Source organism: Platalea leucorodia (genome assembly GCF_965183815.1).
Source record: "Platalea leucorodia genome assembly, chromosome: Z".
Lineage (NCBI taxonomy): Eukaryota > Metazoa > Chordata > Aves > Pelecaniformes > Threskiornithidae > Platalea > Platalea leucorodia.
The window spans coordinates 485879-504079 of record NC_138858.1 but is presented as its reverse complement, the minus strand read 5'-3'; the positions used below and the strand labels follow the sequence as shown (position 1 = coordinate 504079).

The following is an 18201-nucleotide window of genomic DNA, read 5'->3' as shown; positions in this document are numbered from 1 at the left end:
TGGAGCAAATTATTTCATAGAAATCATTTTACAGTAACTCTCATAATAGCTTTTATGAATATATGGGCTCCTAGATAATTTGTTTCAGGGAAAGAAGTATGATTTAGATGTGGTATGTTTGCTGTTTGTATGTGGTAATGTCGGATCTTAATGTGGGTGTTGATGCATCAAACATCGTCTGTGGACTGTTGTCAGGCCACTTGCTGTGGCCTTATTGACCACTGATGAATGGTTTGGAACCCATTAGAAGAGTCTTGGGAAGGGTAGCCGCCTTATCGTTGCCTGCCAGCTCTGTGAACTAGGACGAGCGGGGAAAAATAGCATAGTCTTTCCAGCACTTGACTGTTCAGGAAAGAAAGAAATCAGAGTCTCGTAGTTTGTTTCAGTGGGTATTACTTAGTTTCCTCATCTGTTTTCCTCTGTTTTCTACTTCCTATTGTAGTATGTCACCTTTCTGACCCATTCGGTGTCTCTTCTCATTTCCTTTCTTGATTATCTAGGCGGTCTCCAGTTCAGTGTGTCAAGTATCTCTTCTCTTAAAAAGCAAATATACTGATTTAAGGAGGAGTCCTGGAACAGAGGTCTTAAGAATATGAAGCAAGAATTACAGTTACTTACTTTGCTGGAGCAAAGAATGTAGAGTGTAGAAAAAGAATGTATCCTCAATTTCAGCCAGAGCTTTCAGAGGCCTAAAGAGAGTTATCAAATTCTACTGTGCAGTCTAATTCACATCTTCGATCTTTGGGTAGTAATTTTCCACTGTATACGTATTTTTAAATGGAATGATCATAAACCACAAATCACTGTTTTTAAGGACGTGGGAAGAGTGACTTTTTTGCTTGCTTTGTGGTTAGTGTGGTGAATAAAGCTAAAGACGTAGAGACAGAGGTCGCTATCCAAGTAGCCTTAGTTGTGGCTTAATACTTCCATGCTCTTAGGAGTCTGCATAGTGACTCAAAGCACGGGCAGTATATACTTTAGGAAAAGAAAATATATTTCGTAGTAAGATGTAGAATACTTGCACTGAGGAATCTGAGTAGTAAAATAAGGAAAAACAGTGGAACTCCTAGAGTTTACAATATTAATGAATGGATTGCAGGTATTGAACTGGAAAATGGAATCATACTTAGCCCTCTAAGTTTTACCAATTAATTTTGCATTCACCCTATTCATCCTATGTATGCTGTAAGTGATTACAGGTTTTTCTTATACTGTCAGCCATAATGCAGTTGCTAATGATTTTTTTTTTTTTAAATCTGGCAAAAAAATATTTCCTTTAAATTAATATAAATTCAATATAATTAAAAATCTGTGTGTGATATTTCTCACGTGACTTTAAATTTCAGTCCTTTTAAGCTTTTACTGCTCTTTATTTTACTGTTTCATGGGGAAAAAATATAGCTTTGAGTGCATCAAACTCTGAATTCATGCATCTCGCTAATCCCACTTCATTACAGTTTTGTAGTTCACCACTTCGGCATATATATTTCTTAAATAGTGCTTGCGTATATAATTTCATAGTGACTACTTGAGGTTTAAAATAAATTGAATATTAAAAGTACAGAGCCACAGGATAGAAACAAATGTTTTATCAGGCTACTTTTTAAAAATTTTTTAAAGAATGGTTTACTACAGATAGCCATGACAGGTAAGAGGAAGAACATATCCTGAATTCGCAGGAGGCCAGTCTCAGTGTTTCTTTAGATGTTCACAGCAGTAGTATGGTACGGTAGGAATAACACTTCTTCACAATGTGTTGGATTTTTAGTTTATTTACAAGGATTAGAAATTTTTATGTTAAACATACTTAGCTTTTTTTCATCAGAAGAATGGTCATCAGTGCAGTTGTCACTTTACCAGGAAGACTCCTTTCTAAAACTAGAAAGCTTAACAATTGGTTCCTAACCTGTGTGAAGGTATTTGATAATTTTCAAGGCTGATTCTTCCCTTGGTTTTATTTTAAGATCATACTAAAAAAGTTGAAAGAGTCTTCCTTAAACATCTTTAATCTCTTACTCAGGTGCACTGCTTTGTATTCCAGCGTTCATTCCAGGTGCTCGGGGAATTCAATTTGCATTCCCCCAGTGAGAATGGAAGAGCTCGGAGCCATGGATGAACGTTGGTACTTGGCAGGACTGTCTTCAGTCAGTCATCCTCACCAAAATCATTTGCCCGTAGAGCTGATCTCCTCTTGCCTGCACTGAGGCTGCTTGGCTATGAATCAGCCCTGACACAGAGGCTGTGTTTCTGATGGTCATCTCAGATGTGGGCAAAATACTCAAAAAAGCAGAGGCACCTTTGCTTATGCCAAATTGTTGATATCATTACCGTGATACGCATGTGTCTCTACCTACAGTGGTTTAACTCAGGCTCCCAAAGACTGGATGAAAGAAAACCCCGTACCTACCCCTAGTTCATTGGCTTACTCATTCTCTTGATGTGAGGCTGAGACACAGGACTCTCTTCAGAGGTTGTGCTAGTGATCAGCTCTTCCCAGCAATTCTTTTATACCTCTAATAAAAATATTGATGCTAAAATCATACTGTTACTGTGCTGTGCTGAATTTGTATTGACTTCCAAATTTGAAGTTGTCTCTCAGTAAAGTGACTCCTGTTATTAACAAAATGAGCAAAGACCGCATATGAAGTGGCAGCAAAAGATGTCGTGTACTGCACAGAAGTGAAGCCTGTATGCTGTTTCTCCTTCATCTAGCACAGCAGCACATCTTCTCCATGAGATGCCCTGAAATTGCAGCAGTGAAAATGATACACCTTCATGTTTGATGCATGCTAGCATGTTTTCTGTGAAAAGACAGAATGAATGAAAGCATGACTGTAAATCAGAATGCTTTCCATTTCGGGCTTACCACCTAAAAAAAGGTTTTTTGGTGGTGGTGTTTTGTTTTGTTTTTTAACATAAAGAATATTACTGTCTGAAATAAACACATGCCTTTGACTCCTGCGGTAGGCAATCACCTTAAATATGTAGTCCGTTGTGAAGCGAATGGATTAATGAGCACTGGAGTAATTTGACCTTTAGAGCAAAGGACAGTTCATGGTATGCACGTGTTTCTTAGCCCTCTTCCCTTGTTACATCCAGTAACTGCCTGTTGTCAGACGTTTGGTTTTACAGTCAGTCAGTCTTCAAACCATGTTTTTAAATACAGCGTCCTGCTTCTTTCAGGAAAGTTCTTATAAAACACGTCTTCTCTTTTCCAAGCAGTCTAAAAAGAGTTCATAAATTTTCTTGTAAGCAGCAAATTGCTGAGGGTGGAAGGGGCAGCAAGCAGGGCTGCTTTCTGCATCTTGGACGCTGATACAAGGCCTCTCTCTAGCTCAGATGTCAGAACCATTTCTTCCCAGTCTGAACACTGGCATTAACTTGCATCAGCTCAAGAACGTGCAGCATTACAGAAAATTTGATGTTCAGGTGCAACAAGCACAGTAAGTTTAGCAGTTCAAGTACAAGTTTTGCCTTTCTGTCTGCAGTGCAGTTCTACCTGTCAGCATTTAAACTTGAAGTTCTTTAAGGGCCAGTAGGTTCACATTTTACATCCCTAAGAAAAATGCCATGTACATTGCTACAGCCTGTTCAGGGGAAGCCATGATAAAAGCAGCCTGGTAGATGAAGGCGGTTTGGTTTGTTTTCTTGGCGCTACAAAGCTGCCTATTTCTAAAGGAGTTAATGTTATTGGTGATGAGTTAAAGCACTGCACCAACTGCTAGGACAGTGCAGTTCAAGCACTGGTTTTTACTTTGTCGTGTTTCACCATCCTTCTGCTATCAAGGCAGATATTTTGAAAGAGTGAAGCAATGTCTAGCATTGTAGACTTCTGATAATTAATGTATGAATGTGTATTTTAATGTGATTAATCTAATAATTAAACCAAATGCATATTGATCCAAAGATCTAGATGTCGATACTGAAAAGCACCTTGCACGTGCCAAGTCTTCAATGCAATTATTAATGCATGGGCTTCATTAGAGACCAGAAGCACTGTCCTGCCGACTTTAGGAGTTTGCTTCTGTCTGCTGTGAATGACAGAAATTCCTGTGTCTCTCTAGCTCTTACATCAGTTACTTGAGAGAAACACCTATCCCGAGTTTTCTGACTTTCTTGTTTGCTTCACTGCCAGCGAGGATACCCGTTCTTACTCCGTTATACAAGCAGGTGATGTGGTGAGAGGGGTCCCAAACTAGAAAGTGACTCAGCTTAATAAATGTGCGGATTTATGTAGAGGCTATGGTCTAAAAACTGTAACTCCCTGGGCACCCTCCCCTTCTAAAATACATATTCAGATGCAGACAGGATCAGTGTTAAAAATGCTCTCTGGGCTGTTTTTCTTCAAGAAGCTTTTCCGTTTGTGCTACAATGCTCCCCCCCCCCCCATGTCCCAGGAAAAAATGTCCAATTGGTTCAAGCACTGAATATTTCCCACACAGAAAGTACGCAAGACATCATCAGCAACACACAGCAATATAGTTGTTGTGTTGAATAGTGACATAACTTGTTTAATGACAATTAGTGCCTTTGGCACAGTTACCTGTATATTTTCGTTAGAACAATGTCTTTCTTGTGCAACTCCTAGTAAAAAAATCTTTTCACACCAAAGTTTGGGTTCCAATTTGGGGTGTGTCTTGTGTCTTCAGGACTCTCAACCCTAATGCAACATTTGTAACTGTAACAAAATGGTTGAACTTCAGGTTTTAAACCCACAATAGTTTCTTGCAACTGATTGAAGGCGCCCATGGTAAAGAAAAAACAGAACTTGGGAGATCTTGACTCGACTGCACAGTTACTTCAATTCTTACTTATCCATACTAATAAAAGGAAAAAACATCCACCTTTTTAAGGAAAAATCATTAAAACACAAAGTTCCTTTTTGTCATTATGTGTAATCTACAAAGTAAAAAGTTTGAGGGCGTATAAGCTTAGCTGTTTTCTGAACAAGATACCTGAATCTGTGCAAAAGTGAATCAAAAGTTCTACTGTGAGAAAAAATTATTTGACTCAAAGGTACATGAAGAAGAGCTTATATTAAATGGAATCGGAAACTGTATTTTTCTGTGTGTTAGTTGTGCTTAAGAATGTTGTAAGTTAACAAGTTCTTTTTTTTTAAACAACAGACTTATGAAATTTTGTTTTAGCTATTATAAAATAACAATACAGTAATTTCTTGCTTGAACAGCCTTCAGTGGCCTATGTACATACTACACCAGGCTTACCTTCAGGCTGGGAAGAAAGAAAGGATGCGAAGGGACGCACGTATTATGTCAATCATAACAATCGAACCACAACATGGACGCGGCCCATTATGCAGGTATGAAGATCCGCTCTAAGGCTCGATTTAGACAGCAAACACTTAGCACGTGTTGAGTATAATGTCAGTTGAAGCAGCTCTTCAGAACTCTAAAGTTTTAAAAAAACTCAGGATAGTCATAAAAAATTGCAATGATTGGGATTTTTTTGTTACCTCTTTTAACTATATTAAGGTGCAGATTAAGTTGATTGCTACAATGGAAGGAATTTACAGAGAGGTACATATGAACCACTGAAGGGAGTCAAATGCATTCTTAGGATTGAATCTGAAAGTTGTGTTGATCTATTAATAGTACGATACATTATTTGCCCTTCCAATGGAATTATATCATTTTTTAAGTGTCCTAACTGTGGATGAACTGTGTTTCTGACAACTTGCTAACTCGGTTTTCCTTCTGAAATAGCTTGCAGAAGATGGCATGGTTGGGTCAACAGCAAACAGCAGCAACCATTTAAGTGAACCCCAGATAAGGCGGCCTCGTAGCCTCAGTTCACCCACAGTAACTTTATCTGCTCCGCTCGAGGTGAGAAACGCTGTTACCAACAAAGATCACTTATGTCTGACTTCTCATGCGTTGTAACTTCTTATTTCATTTTAGTTATGCAACACAGCCCCTTTTCCCTGTTACTGGTTTTGCCATAACACATTGCTGTTTTCTTTAGCAGTTTTCTGTCCGGTTCTTTGTATTGTACAACAGTATTACTTAACTTCTGTGGTCATTGAATGATGTAATATATATGTGATTATTTAGTTTGGTCAGCTAAAATGTAATCTGCGTGCGTGTCTGGAACACACGTTGTGACTCCAAGTGCTCTTAATGTATAAAATAAGATTTTTTTTTTTTTAAGTTGAAAGATTCATTGTGATGCTGATAACCTTGAAAATAATACATGCAACTGAGTTTGGCAAATCTTTGAATTAAGATACTGATTGCGTTTTATATTCCTTGTCTTTCAAAAGGACATTTAATTTCTTTTAAGTATCTTTAAAAGTAATTCAGAATACTGTTGAATGATGTTCATTTATATGCGTATACTGCGTAAGAAATGCAATCAAAGACGATGTTTTACTTCTGAAAGTGTGATTATAACTCCTGAATCAGTTAAACATGGCTGTGTTGAGGAGAGTAAATTCTTAAGAATTTCTTCTTCAAACAAGAATTTCTTCTTCAGATGGCACCTTATTTATCCTTCCTTCTCACCGTCTCTTTCCTACTTGTGTCCCCTTTGCCCCTGCAAAAGTTTGCCAACAGTCAAGTGGAGATTGTAACATTTAGTTTATTTTATGCATCATTATTCTTTGTTCCTTATGCTGAAAAGTACTCAAACTCTTGAGCAAATTGTTAAACAAAGGTAGGATTATTGGACAGATTGTAGTGAGGTGGCTATAGTTTATATTTAAAATAAATTATCTCTACTTATAGGTAATTCAGATAAACCCTGTAACAATGAACTGCTTAAGATTGCCCTTGTCATTGTTAATTTTGAAGACGAAATTTACTGTAATTTAAATAAATTAAATTAGAAGCTTCTGAATATCCTAAACTAAAACATGAGGGGCATTCCTTTCCCTACTGACATTTCAAACAGTTGAGCTGGTGGAAGTCACTGACTAAGCGTCTGAAAGTTGAGTTTCTCGGGGCGATAAGCTAGCTTTTAAGGGCAATAACCTATTCCATAGCTACAAAACCCATTTTCTCGTCACTTCAGAATATTCAGCTAATCAGTTTGTTGGCTAGCACCCACAAGGGTGCTGAAGAGCGCAAACTTATCTTCTTATACCCCACCTCTGAACTAATTTTTTTTTCTTTAAAAAGTAGGGTGTAGACTTACTAATATTAAAATCTTAAAGGATATAACTATGAGGAAAAAAAAACAGTTCAACTTTTTAGAAGTTACCTTCTTTGTTTAAATAGTTATTTTATTGTAAAATGTTCAACTTTTTTGTGTACAAGACATATGGAAAGCTTTTATTTAATGCAAGCTCTTTTAAGTGCTGCTTTTGGACACTGTAATCTAACTGCATTTTCCATCCAAATGCAGCTCAAAACAAGCCACAAATAAGGCTAGAATAATTTTGTAAATATCCATGTTGGTGCCTCATTTTCTAATATAATACTCAAAAAATAGTAATTAAATGTAGGCTAAGTTAGAGAATTGCCAAAATAAGCATGCATAGATATACTGAACCTTAATAACTAGTAAAACAACCACAACACAAACTGTTATGTCAGCTAATGAGAACGTGTTTTTGGAAAATAACTGAAAAGTACAAATGCAAACAAGATTTAAATACAGTACTTAAGTCTTGTTTTCTGATTGTGATAGTCTGTATTTTCAAAGGTGAATAAATCTGGATCCAATTTTTCAAGCTGTTTAAGCATCTAAATGTGCAGTTTCCCAGTGACAGTAAAAAAAAAAAAAAAACAAACACATCTCATGTAACTCCTGTTTTTAACCCATAGGGATTGATCAGTGAAGCAGTTTTGTGGCTGTGATCGTTTATTTAAAAAAACAAAACAAAACAAAACCCAAACCTGTCCAAAATCTGTAATTGCAAACCTTCATTTATTTTTAGGAACTTGTTTTAAGTTCATATTTAAATGTTTCCTCTGAAGTTGTGTTTGAGAAATGCACTGAAAAGTGGATAACATTGCTTCACGTTTAGGATGCTCTCTTGTTGTAAAGTGAGATACATTGCACCATGAAGCACGAAGCAACGCTTTTATTTTTTCCTTTGTAAAATGAAATATTGACATGAACAGGGCAGCTGCAGTAAAATATATAATCAGATGTAAATACTGTGGACATTATCATTGCAGAGGGAAGTGATGAAACCCTGTGTCCATCACAGCAAAAAGCTTGGTATGTTATAAGGAGCAGACGTTAGCTAAGTTAGGAAATCAGTCCCAGCACTTAATTCTAGTATTAATTACATCTGGAATGAAAAACTGTTTGCTCTGATACCAAGTTGAACTCATTTTACAGTATTGAGTGACATCTGACAAATCTTAATACCTTTCATTTTTTTCAGGGTATCAAGGACTCCCCTGTGCGCAGAGCGGTGAAGGACACCCTCTCCAATCCACAGTCTCCACAGCCCTCACCTTACAACTCTCCTAAACCACAACACAAAGTTGCACAAAGCTTCCTTCCTCCTGGCTGGGAGATGCGAATAGCACCCAATGGCAGGCCCTTCTTCATTGATCACAACACTAAAACTACTACGTGGGTAAGACAAAGTCTAGATAATGAATTTTAAATCAGTTGCCATCTTTTAAATGTTTCTGTCTTTGTTTTCCTGCCTGTATACCCCCCAGTTCATTGTAGCATTTGCCTTGTCTTGTCAAGGGGAATTTGTCAGCCTAACTTTCCATAAAGCTGATGTAGGAATCTCACGGAACTCTCCATGCAGTAACATGCAGTAGCAGTAGACCCGAGCAGCTAATTTCGTGAAATTACTGTAGCGCTGCCATTGCTGCGCTCAGAGAAAGGAAACTTACTTGTTCATATCCTCTTAGATTTTGGTGCATTTGTACGTCATATACCATGCGAGAGTGTTTAGCATTTTGTATTTGACCTTTTTATACTTGACAAATCATTGCATACAAGTACTGTCCTTTAAATTCCCCAAATCTGAGTTTGAGAGGCCTGCAGTGCAATGGAGATTTGGATTGTTGTCTAGTTTGAGACTGTCCATAATTGTATTGTAGTTCACTGACTAGCACTGCTTTTTTATTAATATAATACATGTTCATCTTCTTCAGTTAACAGAATCCATTTTATTATTTGGTTTATGTCATGAGGATCCATTTTTCAATAATTCTGCAACTTTGGTCAACAAATTGAAAAAACAAAATTACACTAGGAAAAAATGTCAAAGATGACCCAGCATTTCACATCACCGTTGAAATACGAGTTGCACTTCGTGAAGCATCATTCAGATTCCCAGTGACCACTATTTACATGACATATTTTTAATGGTGGTTCTTAATGGTGTTCCCAGGTGCCTGTGGGTAAATTATGTGTGTGGAAATCTCAAGCATTTTTTTGTCTAGATTTGCCTTCTGTGACCAATTTTACTGGCCCCTTTTTGCCTCATTTGGATATTGATGTAATAATACCTGTGCATTAATAAAACTGTAAGAAGCTCGTTTTCGTCCTTTTCAAGCCTTTTTGTGATAGGATGGCTTATTTCCCTTATGTTTTTAAGAGCCAAAAAATGTGCATATGTATTTAAAAGCCACTTACGGGAGTGCATGCATTGCTAAGAATAGGGCTGTATTTTTTGAAGCACCTCTCTGGATGGAGCACACTTAATGAAGTCAGTCTTACAGCACCCTAACTAACTCTTAACATTTAAAAAATCATTTCAATATATGAATCCTAATCAATGATGTGACACATCCAAATACTAAATGTTCCATCATTTTCATATGTTTTGTTTTATATGTTTTATTCTCAAAAAAAAAAAAAAGAATGAAAGAATAACTGTAATGTAGGAAGATTTCTTTTCCAGATAATGCTGTGTTTGACTTAGTATGTAGACCTAACTTGATCTGTTGGATTTACAGTTCTATATTTCTGCTACAGGAGGATCCACGACTGAAATTTCCAGTGCATTTGAGATCAAAAGCATCTTTGAACCCTAATGATTTGGGCCCTCTTCCTGTAAGTGATAATGTGTATGTATTTTAATATATACCTGCTATCTTATGTGATCTGATCTATTATTGCAGTCATATATTGTATGTGGACACATACGTTGCTGTCATCGCTTTTCTGAAGATATTAAAGCGTTATTATTATTTATCATATATAGCACCAAAAAGCTTTATTGTGATCTGTGAATCAGTCAGGCTCTTTGAAGCCATCCCACAGTATTTCTGACATGATCGCATGTTTCTTTGCTTATCTAAAGCTTTGAGCTTTGAAGAAGCTTAGCTTGGTTTTATCTCTGACTATGTGCTTTTAGAGAATTGCCTGTTGCTGGAGCAGATTGTTCAAAGCGAGCTCTATTAATGTACCAGCATATATTGGCATTCAGAAAGCTAAATAAATTTTGCCTTTTCAATGAAACTTCCACATTCTGCAGAGAAAATTATCATTTTAACGTCAGAAGTTTTCTCACACTTGTAACCGAAGTATAATATTGATTTACAGCCATGTCAAATACAGAGCTTTGCTTTGTTGTTAAAAAACTGCATCCTTAATGGCAGAGGCTAGTCTATGACAGCTAGCACTTTTTCTAAAGTGCTGATTTTTACAGTGTAGTGTTAATTCAGCTCATTGCCTCATATATACTAAGCATACTTTAGAGAAATTGCCCTTGAAGCTGTACTTGCAACACTGGAAACCTTAGTGACAACGGCCACTAATTGTCACCAGCACTCTCAGTGCTTCAGCATGTGTTACGGGCAAGCTGTCTGCAAACAGTTGTGCCAGCAGAAGAAGCTATTGTCCCCTCCTACAGGACATGGCAGGTTAAATTATGTTAGTTTTAAACAGTTTGAATAAGGAGTCTTTAATCCTACCCATTTTCATTGAGCTGGGTTACAGTTTGCTTAGATGACCCACTCTGCCAGCAGACCAAAACAAGTGCTGCTTTTGGGCAAGAGCGGTGACAAATGCTGCCTTTGGTGAGGGGCGGTAACCTCCGTTACCACCTATGGTCAGACATCCTCCCCTAAAGCATCCTGACATCGCGCTGCCCTTGTCTTGCTTAGCAAAAACTTTTGCCTTCTATTTAAATCAAGCTAGGCCGTTTGTCAGGCCCAGTGCCTTGAATCACTGATCGGATCGAAAACTACGCGCGGTTACTTGTTATGGCGCGTTCCTGGTTACAAGACAGCAGTAATGCACTTTAATGCACTTCTTTAAGAAAACAGCTGTGGAAGTAGCTGTTCTTTTGCAATGCTTCAGATACCTTGAGGATGCATTCATCTTCAAGGACACATTGCTTCGGTAGGAGGCACTGCATGGGAGTAACTGAAGGGCCAATTTACAATTTGTTCCGTTAATTGCAAGAGGCAGAACATGCAGTGAAGTGAGGATAGCCTGACATATATCCCTGGAAATATATAGTTAGTAACAGACTTAAACTCAGTTAAACAATCCATTTTTGAGTGAGGTAAGAATGACTACAGAATTTAACAAGAGTTTCTCAAAAAAAGATTGAGGTGAAATAATTTCTCATCTATATTTTATAGCAATCTGAAGCTCATGTAGAGCACACAAGTGGAATGAGTGCTAGACTGGACAGCATTGCATATACTAACAGTGTGCCATTTATTCTCCTTTCTATGCCGTAATCATTTGGAAGATGAGAAAAGGGAATGGATAAAAAGGGAAGAATTGAGGACTAGGTTAGACATTCTTGTCCCACTGTAATGGGATCCTGGCTTATGTATTTACAGTAAATAACCCACATGTGTTTCAGAAGTAGAAGCAGAAACTCAACCTAAGCAATGATGGAGAATGTATTCTTTGTGATCATTTCCTCAGAGTAGGAAATGGGTATAAACCCTGATGCAAGAAGTTTCCACTTCCAAGCTTTAAAAGTATTTACTGTACTGGATACAGTTACCTGTATAAATAGCCAGTTCTTTGGATCTTCCTAGATTTTTGGCCTTGACATAACGCGTCTGTGATCATTTTGTGTTTTCTGCTTCACAAGCATCTATCAGACAATTGAAGTAGGCGTGGGTAATGTATTGCTTCATGCTGTGTGAGAGTGGTAGTATTTCACTTATTTTCTCTCTTTTTTTTTATTTCCCAATTCTAGCCTGGCTGGGAGGAAAGAATACATTTGGACGGAAGAACGTTTTATATAGACCATAGTAAGTAAGCACTCAGGTACTACAGCAAATAGACAAAGGGAGGTAATAAATATTGAAGTGAAAGCTTTATAATTTTACTCTTCATTTAGGAAGCCAGGTGTTGATATGTGGAGACATTGATACCAGAGACTTAGTGCCCTCATACGGTACTGTATATTCACTGAAAGCTTGCTTTTAATTGGCTCATCAAGCTTTGTCCCTCTCTGACTTGTGAAGCATTAACATTTCTTCTTTGTGGTTTCTTTTGTTCTTGTTGATATTTTGGATTTGTTGTTGTTGTTGTTGATGATCCCATGGCTTATTTGCACTTAATAAATTAAAATATACACTAGGAATAGAAAATAAGATGAGAAAAGATCATATAGCCACAACTCCACACATAGGCAGTGGAGAAATTAGCATTGATAAGTACTCTTTCCTCTCCTTTAAGAAGGTCTTGTGGCAGTGCTGATTCTGATCTTATTTCCTATTTATAGCATGTTAAACTGCACCCAGCCCATTAATATTATTCAGTTCTGTTAGTGAAGTTCTAGTGTAAGTGATGTTTCATTGTAGACTTGTCTGATTACAGCATCTCAGAACTACCGTGTGAGTTTTTGTTGTTGTTCGAAAATAAAGCAGCCCAGAAAGGTTGGGTTGTTTCTTCTTTTTTTTTTTTTTTTAAGACTTCAGCTGGACTTTTTAATGAGATATTTCTACTGATGGCATAATCTTCAGAAATAGATAACTCCCAAAACCATTAGAAGAGGGTACATATACTAGGCAAAACTTAAAGAATTAAAATCTTAAACTATTACACATATTTGATAGAATTACATTTTTCCTTCAGTATCAGTAACAGACTCCTGTGCTTATCTGTAGTTGTATATATGACATTATTAAATCATTACTAAAAGACTGTCTCTAAAGTAATACAAATTTTGAAGTTGTATAAATAGTTTTAAACAAAAATTAGAAATAATACACTCATCAAGCACAAGATTAACCTCTTTCAAACATCAGTACAGAATTATTATTCTTTATACCTTCTGTAATTGTATTTCCCAACAGATATCTGGAAACTTAAATATGGCAAATTATTCTAAACTGCTGCCACTGAAGAGTCACAGAATAAAACTGTCTTATTTAAAATATCTGTATAATTGTTGAGCCTCCCAACCTCCTTTAAAAAGTTTCAGTTTTTCAGTCTCCCAAATCTACTTAAGCATGTGTTAGTCTCTAAAAGTAAATGGAATGTTAAAGTTGTATGTTAATTAGAATTCCCCAAAGAATTTAGAATCGTTATAAAACTACATTTATTTGCATCTGCAATCTCTCTCTAGTCCCTCTTTTGATGTGAGGTTTTTTAGCTTTTTGTATAGCAGTTTTTACAAAAGTTCAGAGGGGTTTTTTATAATGCTGCTTGTTTCCAGCAAATATTCTTTTGGTCTCAACCTGGTGCCGCACCACTACAATCACAAGTGGACTGTAGGAGCAGGGTGGTGCCAGTGGTGTTACGGTGGGCACGTTGCAGCTCCGTTGTGGTAATGTTGTGCTCAGTATTTAGGGAATGACTGCAAACAGCACTCAGTGCTCGGGGATTTGGCTTGAGCCATCTCAACAGTAGCATTTGCTTTCACAGTGTCGATAAGGAAGTGCAACGACGTTTGACCGTCACGATAGGTTTGTGACAGAGCCTGCCGATTCTTAACTTGTTTCGTGACTGACTGGGGAGTGTACGCTGAAATCGGGCAGGGGTGCGATCAGCGGCACTCACCCTAGAGATGCAAGTCTCCGTAGTCCATTACTATGATAAACGGGCCATCATTTCAGTCATTCTCTGCTAAAGCGATCAGTTAAGATGCAACAAATGTAGTTGGTTTCATGATGAGAATACAGTATAAATGTTGAAAGTGTTAACAGATTCAGCCACTATTAATGTCCTGGTTCCCCAGATACATGTTGTAGTTCTTCTGCATAATTATCCAATACCGTCGTCCCATTTTTGAAATGTTTTTCTCATCCCTGAGAGAAACTGTAAAAAAGTCTAATGCAAGCAGCACAGAAACCTCCTCTTGCGGAGCAATACAAACTGCTATTAAGCATGCCATATAAACTAGTAAAACAAAGTACTGTTAAAATAATTCAGGTATTACTTGTAACATAGTAGCCTGAAAATATAATATTTTTAGATCTTAATTGTGAACAGTCCTAATTTCTGCAGCGGTCAATCTTTAAACAAAAAAAACAGTCTCTAGTTCTCCATGATTGGTCCTCAGCTAGCTGAGTCAACATTATTTACCCCCCATGAATTAAATAGTGTTTTCTGTTCATTGTAGCCTGCATATACTTCTGCGTTTCTATGAGCCTTATAGGAAAACAGGATCTACCTCTTGGAAGGTATCATGAAGGAAAACACAAAGGTTTTCCAGCCACGTGCACAGCAGTTACCAGTGGTTCGCTGACAGAGGGATGGAGATATTAAATGGGTTCCCCTCAAAGTCTGTCTTGGATCCACCATTTCTCAATATATTTGTTAGTGATTTGAACAATGAATTAGGGGGAATGTACTCATTAGTTCAGCAGAACCAACAGTGTAGGAGAGGTGAGAGGTGCTCACTGGAACAGGATGAGAAGTCGGAATGAGCCTGCCAAATTGCCGCTGTAGTGTGAAGTAAGACGCTCGTTAATAAGAATTGCGAAGTATTACTCAGAATGGGAATAATTAGCAGAATTTTGGTTTAAAAGAGCGTGAAAAATATCACCAACTGAACATGAGTTAACTCATCCTGTGATGCGTCAACAGGAGTGTCTTAAATGAGACCTGAAGTAATCCTGATAATCTCATCGGCACTGATAATGTCTTGGCTATGAGAATACTGTATCAAGCATGGCGTCCCAAACGTCGAGAAAAGGGTGGACCACTTGGAAGGGGACCAGAGGAGAAGGGGGATTCCTCAAAGGCCCTAGAGCCCGATTTATGAGGAAAGAGAGAGTATTGTATTTGTGTGAAAACTCAAGAGAGATGGTAGATTTTCAAAAATGTGCTGCAAAAGGAATGAATTTGTTATCCGCATCCTCTTTGGATAGGACAGAGAATCTTGAGCTACGATTCCGGGTATAGAGTGGTTCAGGTTAGACCCTTCTAATTGTTGGGGCATTTAAGCCCTGGAATAGCATTGATAATATGAAGTCCCTGTCACCGTAATACTCTGAACAAAATTTCGACAAAGATTTGTCAGTAACATCGTACACTCTTAAGTTTGTAAGGCAATAAGAAAGAACTGACAAACTTGCAGCCATTTCCAGTTCTGTTATCTTTGATTTCATAGAAAGTTGCCACTGTGATTTGCGGCTGTCAGTTGCAAGTAGGTATAAGAAATGAATTGGTATAAAACCAGTAAACTTTGTAAAAGGAAACTTGACCGAGCAGGTTGAAGCGAGATGAAGAGGGCCAGATTAGGTGTCACGCCTTTATGGCAGGCTCTGGGCTGTGGATCTCGTGCGGTTTCTGGAGCTGTCAGTCTAACGGCCTTCCTCCATGATTTCAATAAGCATTAAATAGACTTAACGTGTAAGGGGAAGTAAAATAGTATTTTAATATTAAATTAACTGAAAGATCAAATTTCTTGAAATGTGCTTGTGATATTTTTAGATGTTCTTCAACTAACATTTAATGAATGTCACCTTTCAAATCCCAATCCATTTTAAAACTAGCTTGGGATGCTCAAAACTTCCGGGTCTTTTCCAACTGTAGGAACATGGAAAGTGCTTGTGTCTTAATACAAGTGGGTTTGGTTCTTTGCTTTTACCTATAGGAGCCATCAAAACAATTTTCTTGAAACTTAGTGTGTTTATTCCCAAACCTAGCAATTACAAAACTTAAAATCTGAACTACTATCTTAATACGCAGTTCATAAATCCAAGCAGTGCATGTAACAAACAGCTGTGTTACTGTTGCCCTCTCAGCGCAGGAACTGGATGACTTAGACCTTGCCATTGCAGGTGGCTCTAGTTTGGTTTTTGGAGCATTGTCTTCTTGTTGCAACATCATCATTTTGTTGTGATTCTGTTGTGTTCAGAATCTTGTGAGGAGCAGTTGTCTGGAGACAGGGAGAGTTTCACCGTGGTCCTCTATAAGCTTTCATGTCACCCTCCTGGTGCTCTTAAAAGCTGTAGATGAAAAGAACTGGATTCTGTCGTGCCACTGCCAAAATCTCCTTTGGTCAAAACTGAGCGATCTCGTCTACCATAACTGTATAATATTGCCTCCCTTAATGGTCCTGTAACCTTTTCGTTAAATCAGTGTCTAGGACATATTTTTTTAAAGAGATGTTACGCCCTCCAAATTTAAATACACACTGTCTTTTATAAGTATTACATTTTGGCTATCTTTATGCAAAATTTCAAAAAAGTAAACTTAGTCTGTCATTTGACAGAGTTTTTGGGTTCCTTTACCTTTCAGGCATGAAGTCTGTGTGTTTCTAATCTGAGTTGAATCCAAGACCATGTTCAAAGAGAACATGTTTACTACTACAGACGTTGAAATAAAAGCAGTGTAAATACACTGGATTCTGTTGTAGTTTTGCATTTTTGAATGAGTGTTTTCAACTAAACAGTGTGACGGGGTTTTGACGTAGATGGGTGAATGCAGCCTTTTCTAACCCTGAAATACTAAGTTGTGGAAATGGTAGGGAAAACAGTTGTAGGGAGAAAAAAACAACATAAATTCACAGTGTGGTAACAGAGAAGTAATGATATAATTTCTTTTGTTATTTACAGATAATAAAATTACCCAGTGGGAAGACCCCAGACTGCAGAACCCGGCAATTACTGGTCCAGTAAGTACTGCTATGGGTTTTTTTCCATTAAATGCTGTGACTCACGTACATTTGGTATAGGCAGGAGGCATTATCGAGCAGCAGGTCATGCCTGTTCTCCAGATCAGGTCAGACTGATGAACAGAGCAGGAGGCAGGACCTCTGCCTTGCGTTGCCTTTCCCTGACAGACATGGGAGGCTTCAGTGCCAGCTTTTGTGAGTCTGCAAAGGCAGGGGGAGCTGCCATCGTGTGACAGCCTGCCAAGGTGCCCCAAAACCATTGCCTCGTCCCCGGCATTCAGATGGTTGTACCACTCCGGGGACCCTGTTCTGTTTCGCACAGGCTCAAGCGCAGTGGGGACGTCCAGGCTGCCAGCTGCCAGTGGTCCAAAGCAGTAGTGGGCTCATTGGGAATCACTGGAACATTGGGAACTCCAGTGCTGTGCACACTATTCCCAGGTCAGACAATAGGTTGGAATTTGATGGGTTTGGAGGCTTTCCTAGCAGTAGCTACCTCGCTAGGGAATTCTTCCAGTGGTACAGTATGATTCCTGCCTTGTAGCCATTAGCATGTGAAGTTGGCTTCTGCCTTGGAGTGTCTAGGAAACATTCTTCACCGGTAGATAGGACAGTAAATCGCAGAATACCCCTGTTTCAGCGGGGAGGAAGAGAAGTCTCTTCAGAAGGATAGAGACTCTTTTGTTTGGATGGTTTTAATTTTTTATATTGTTATTTCTGAGTGAAGCTCCATCCGTTCAGAAGCTGCGTAGCTAAATAGTCTGAGTGGTGTTTCATGCTCTGAAACACAGGGAATCCCAGTATTTTCATTTGTTCCATTCTCCCTCCTCCTGCAACCCAAAGCATTCTTCACTAAGTGATGATGATGAATGTGGTTTCTGAAGGAGATCCATTACTCATATGATCCCTGGCTGAAAAATTAAAAAATTAAGATTTCAGCATGGGTTTTGCTGTTGTATTTGCTGCTTATTGTGATGATGAAATTCCGGGACAAAAGTAGTAGAGTGATATCTTTAACTTACTTTTGACATCCAGAAAGACGAATCAAGGGAAAAAAATGTGATTTTAAATAAATTACATCTAAAATAATGTAAGTGTAAAATATTCTTCAGATTTTTTCTTTCTCCACATTTCCTGATACTCTAAATTACTTCGTATGGAACAAACAGTATTAAATCTTTGCATCTTATCTTTTATTCCTCCATTGTGGTAAAATAGTACATTTC

At 37.9% G+C, this 18201-nt stretch overlaps 1 protein-coding gene across 4 annotated transcripts in view; it reads left to right on the top strand.

Moving 5' to 3' along the window:
• LOC309602376 (E3 ubiquitin-protein ligase NEDD4-like) overlaps positions 1–18201 on the top strand; it is a gene marked incomplete at its 5' end in the record, with an annotated part of 193670 nt that overhangs the window by 154442 nt on the left and 21027 nt on the right. For 3 of the 4 annotated variants that reach the window (XM_082335896.1, XM_082335898.1, XM_082335895.1), the window contains 6 exons: positions 5189–5320; positions 5724–5843; positions 8354–8551; positions 9913–9990; positions 12104–12158; positions 16920–16978. In XM_082335896.1, coding sequence (XP_082192022.1) covers positions 5189–5320; positions 5724–5843; positions 8354–8551; positions 9913–9990; positions 12104–12158; positions 16920–16978 — 642 coding nt within the window. The remainder of the gene's footprint in view (positions 1–5188; positions 5321–5723; positions 5844–8353; positions 8552–9912; positions 9991–12103; positions 12159–16919; positions 16979–18201) is intronic. The other variant, XM_082335897.1, reaches the window with a different exon arrangement.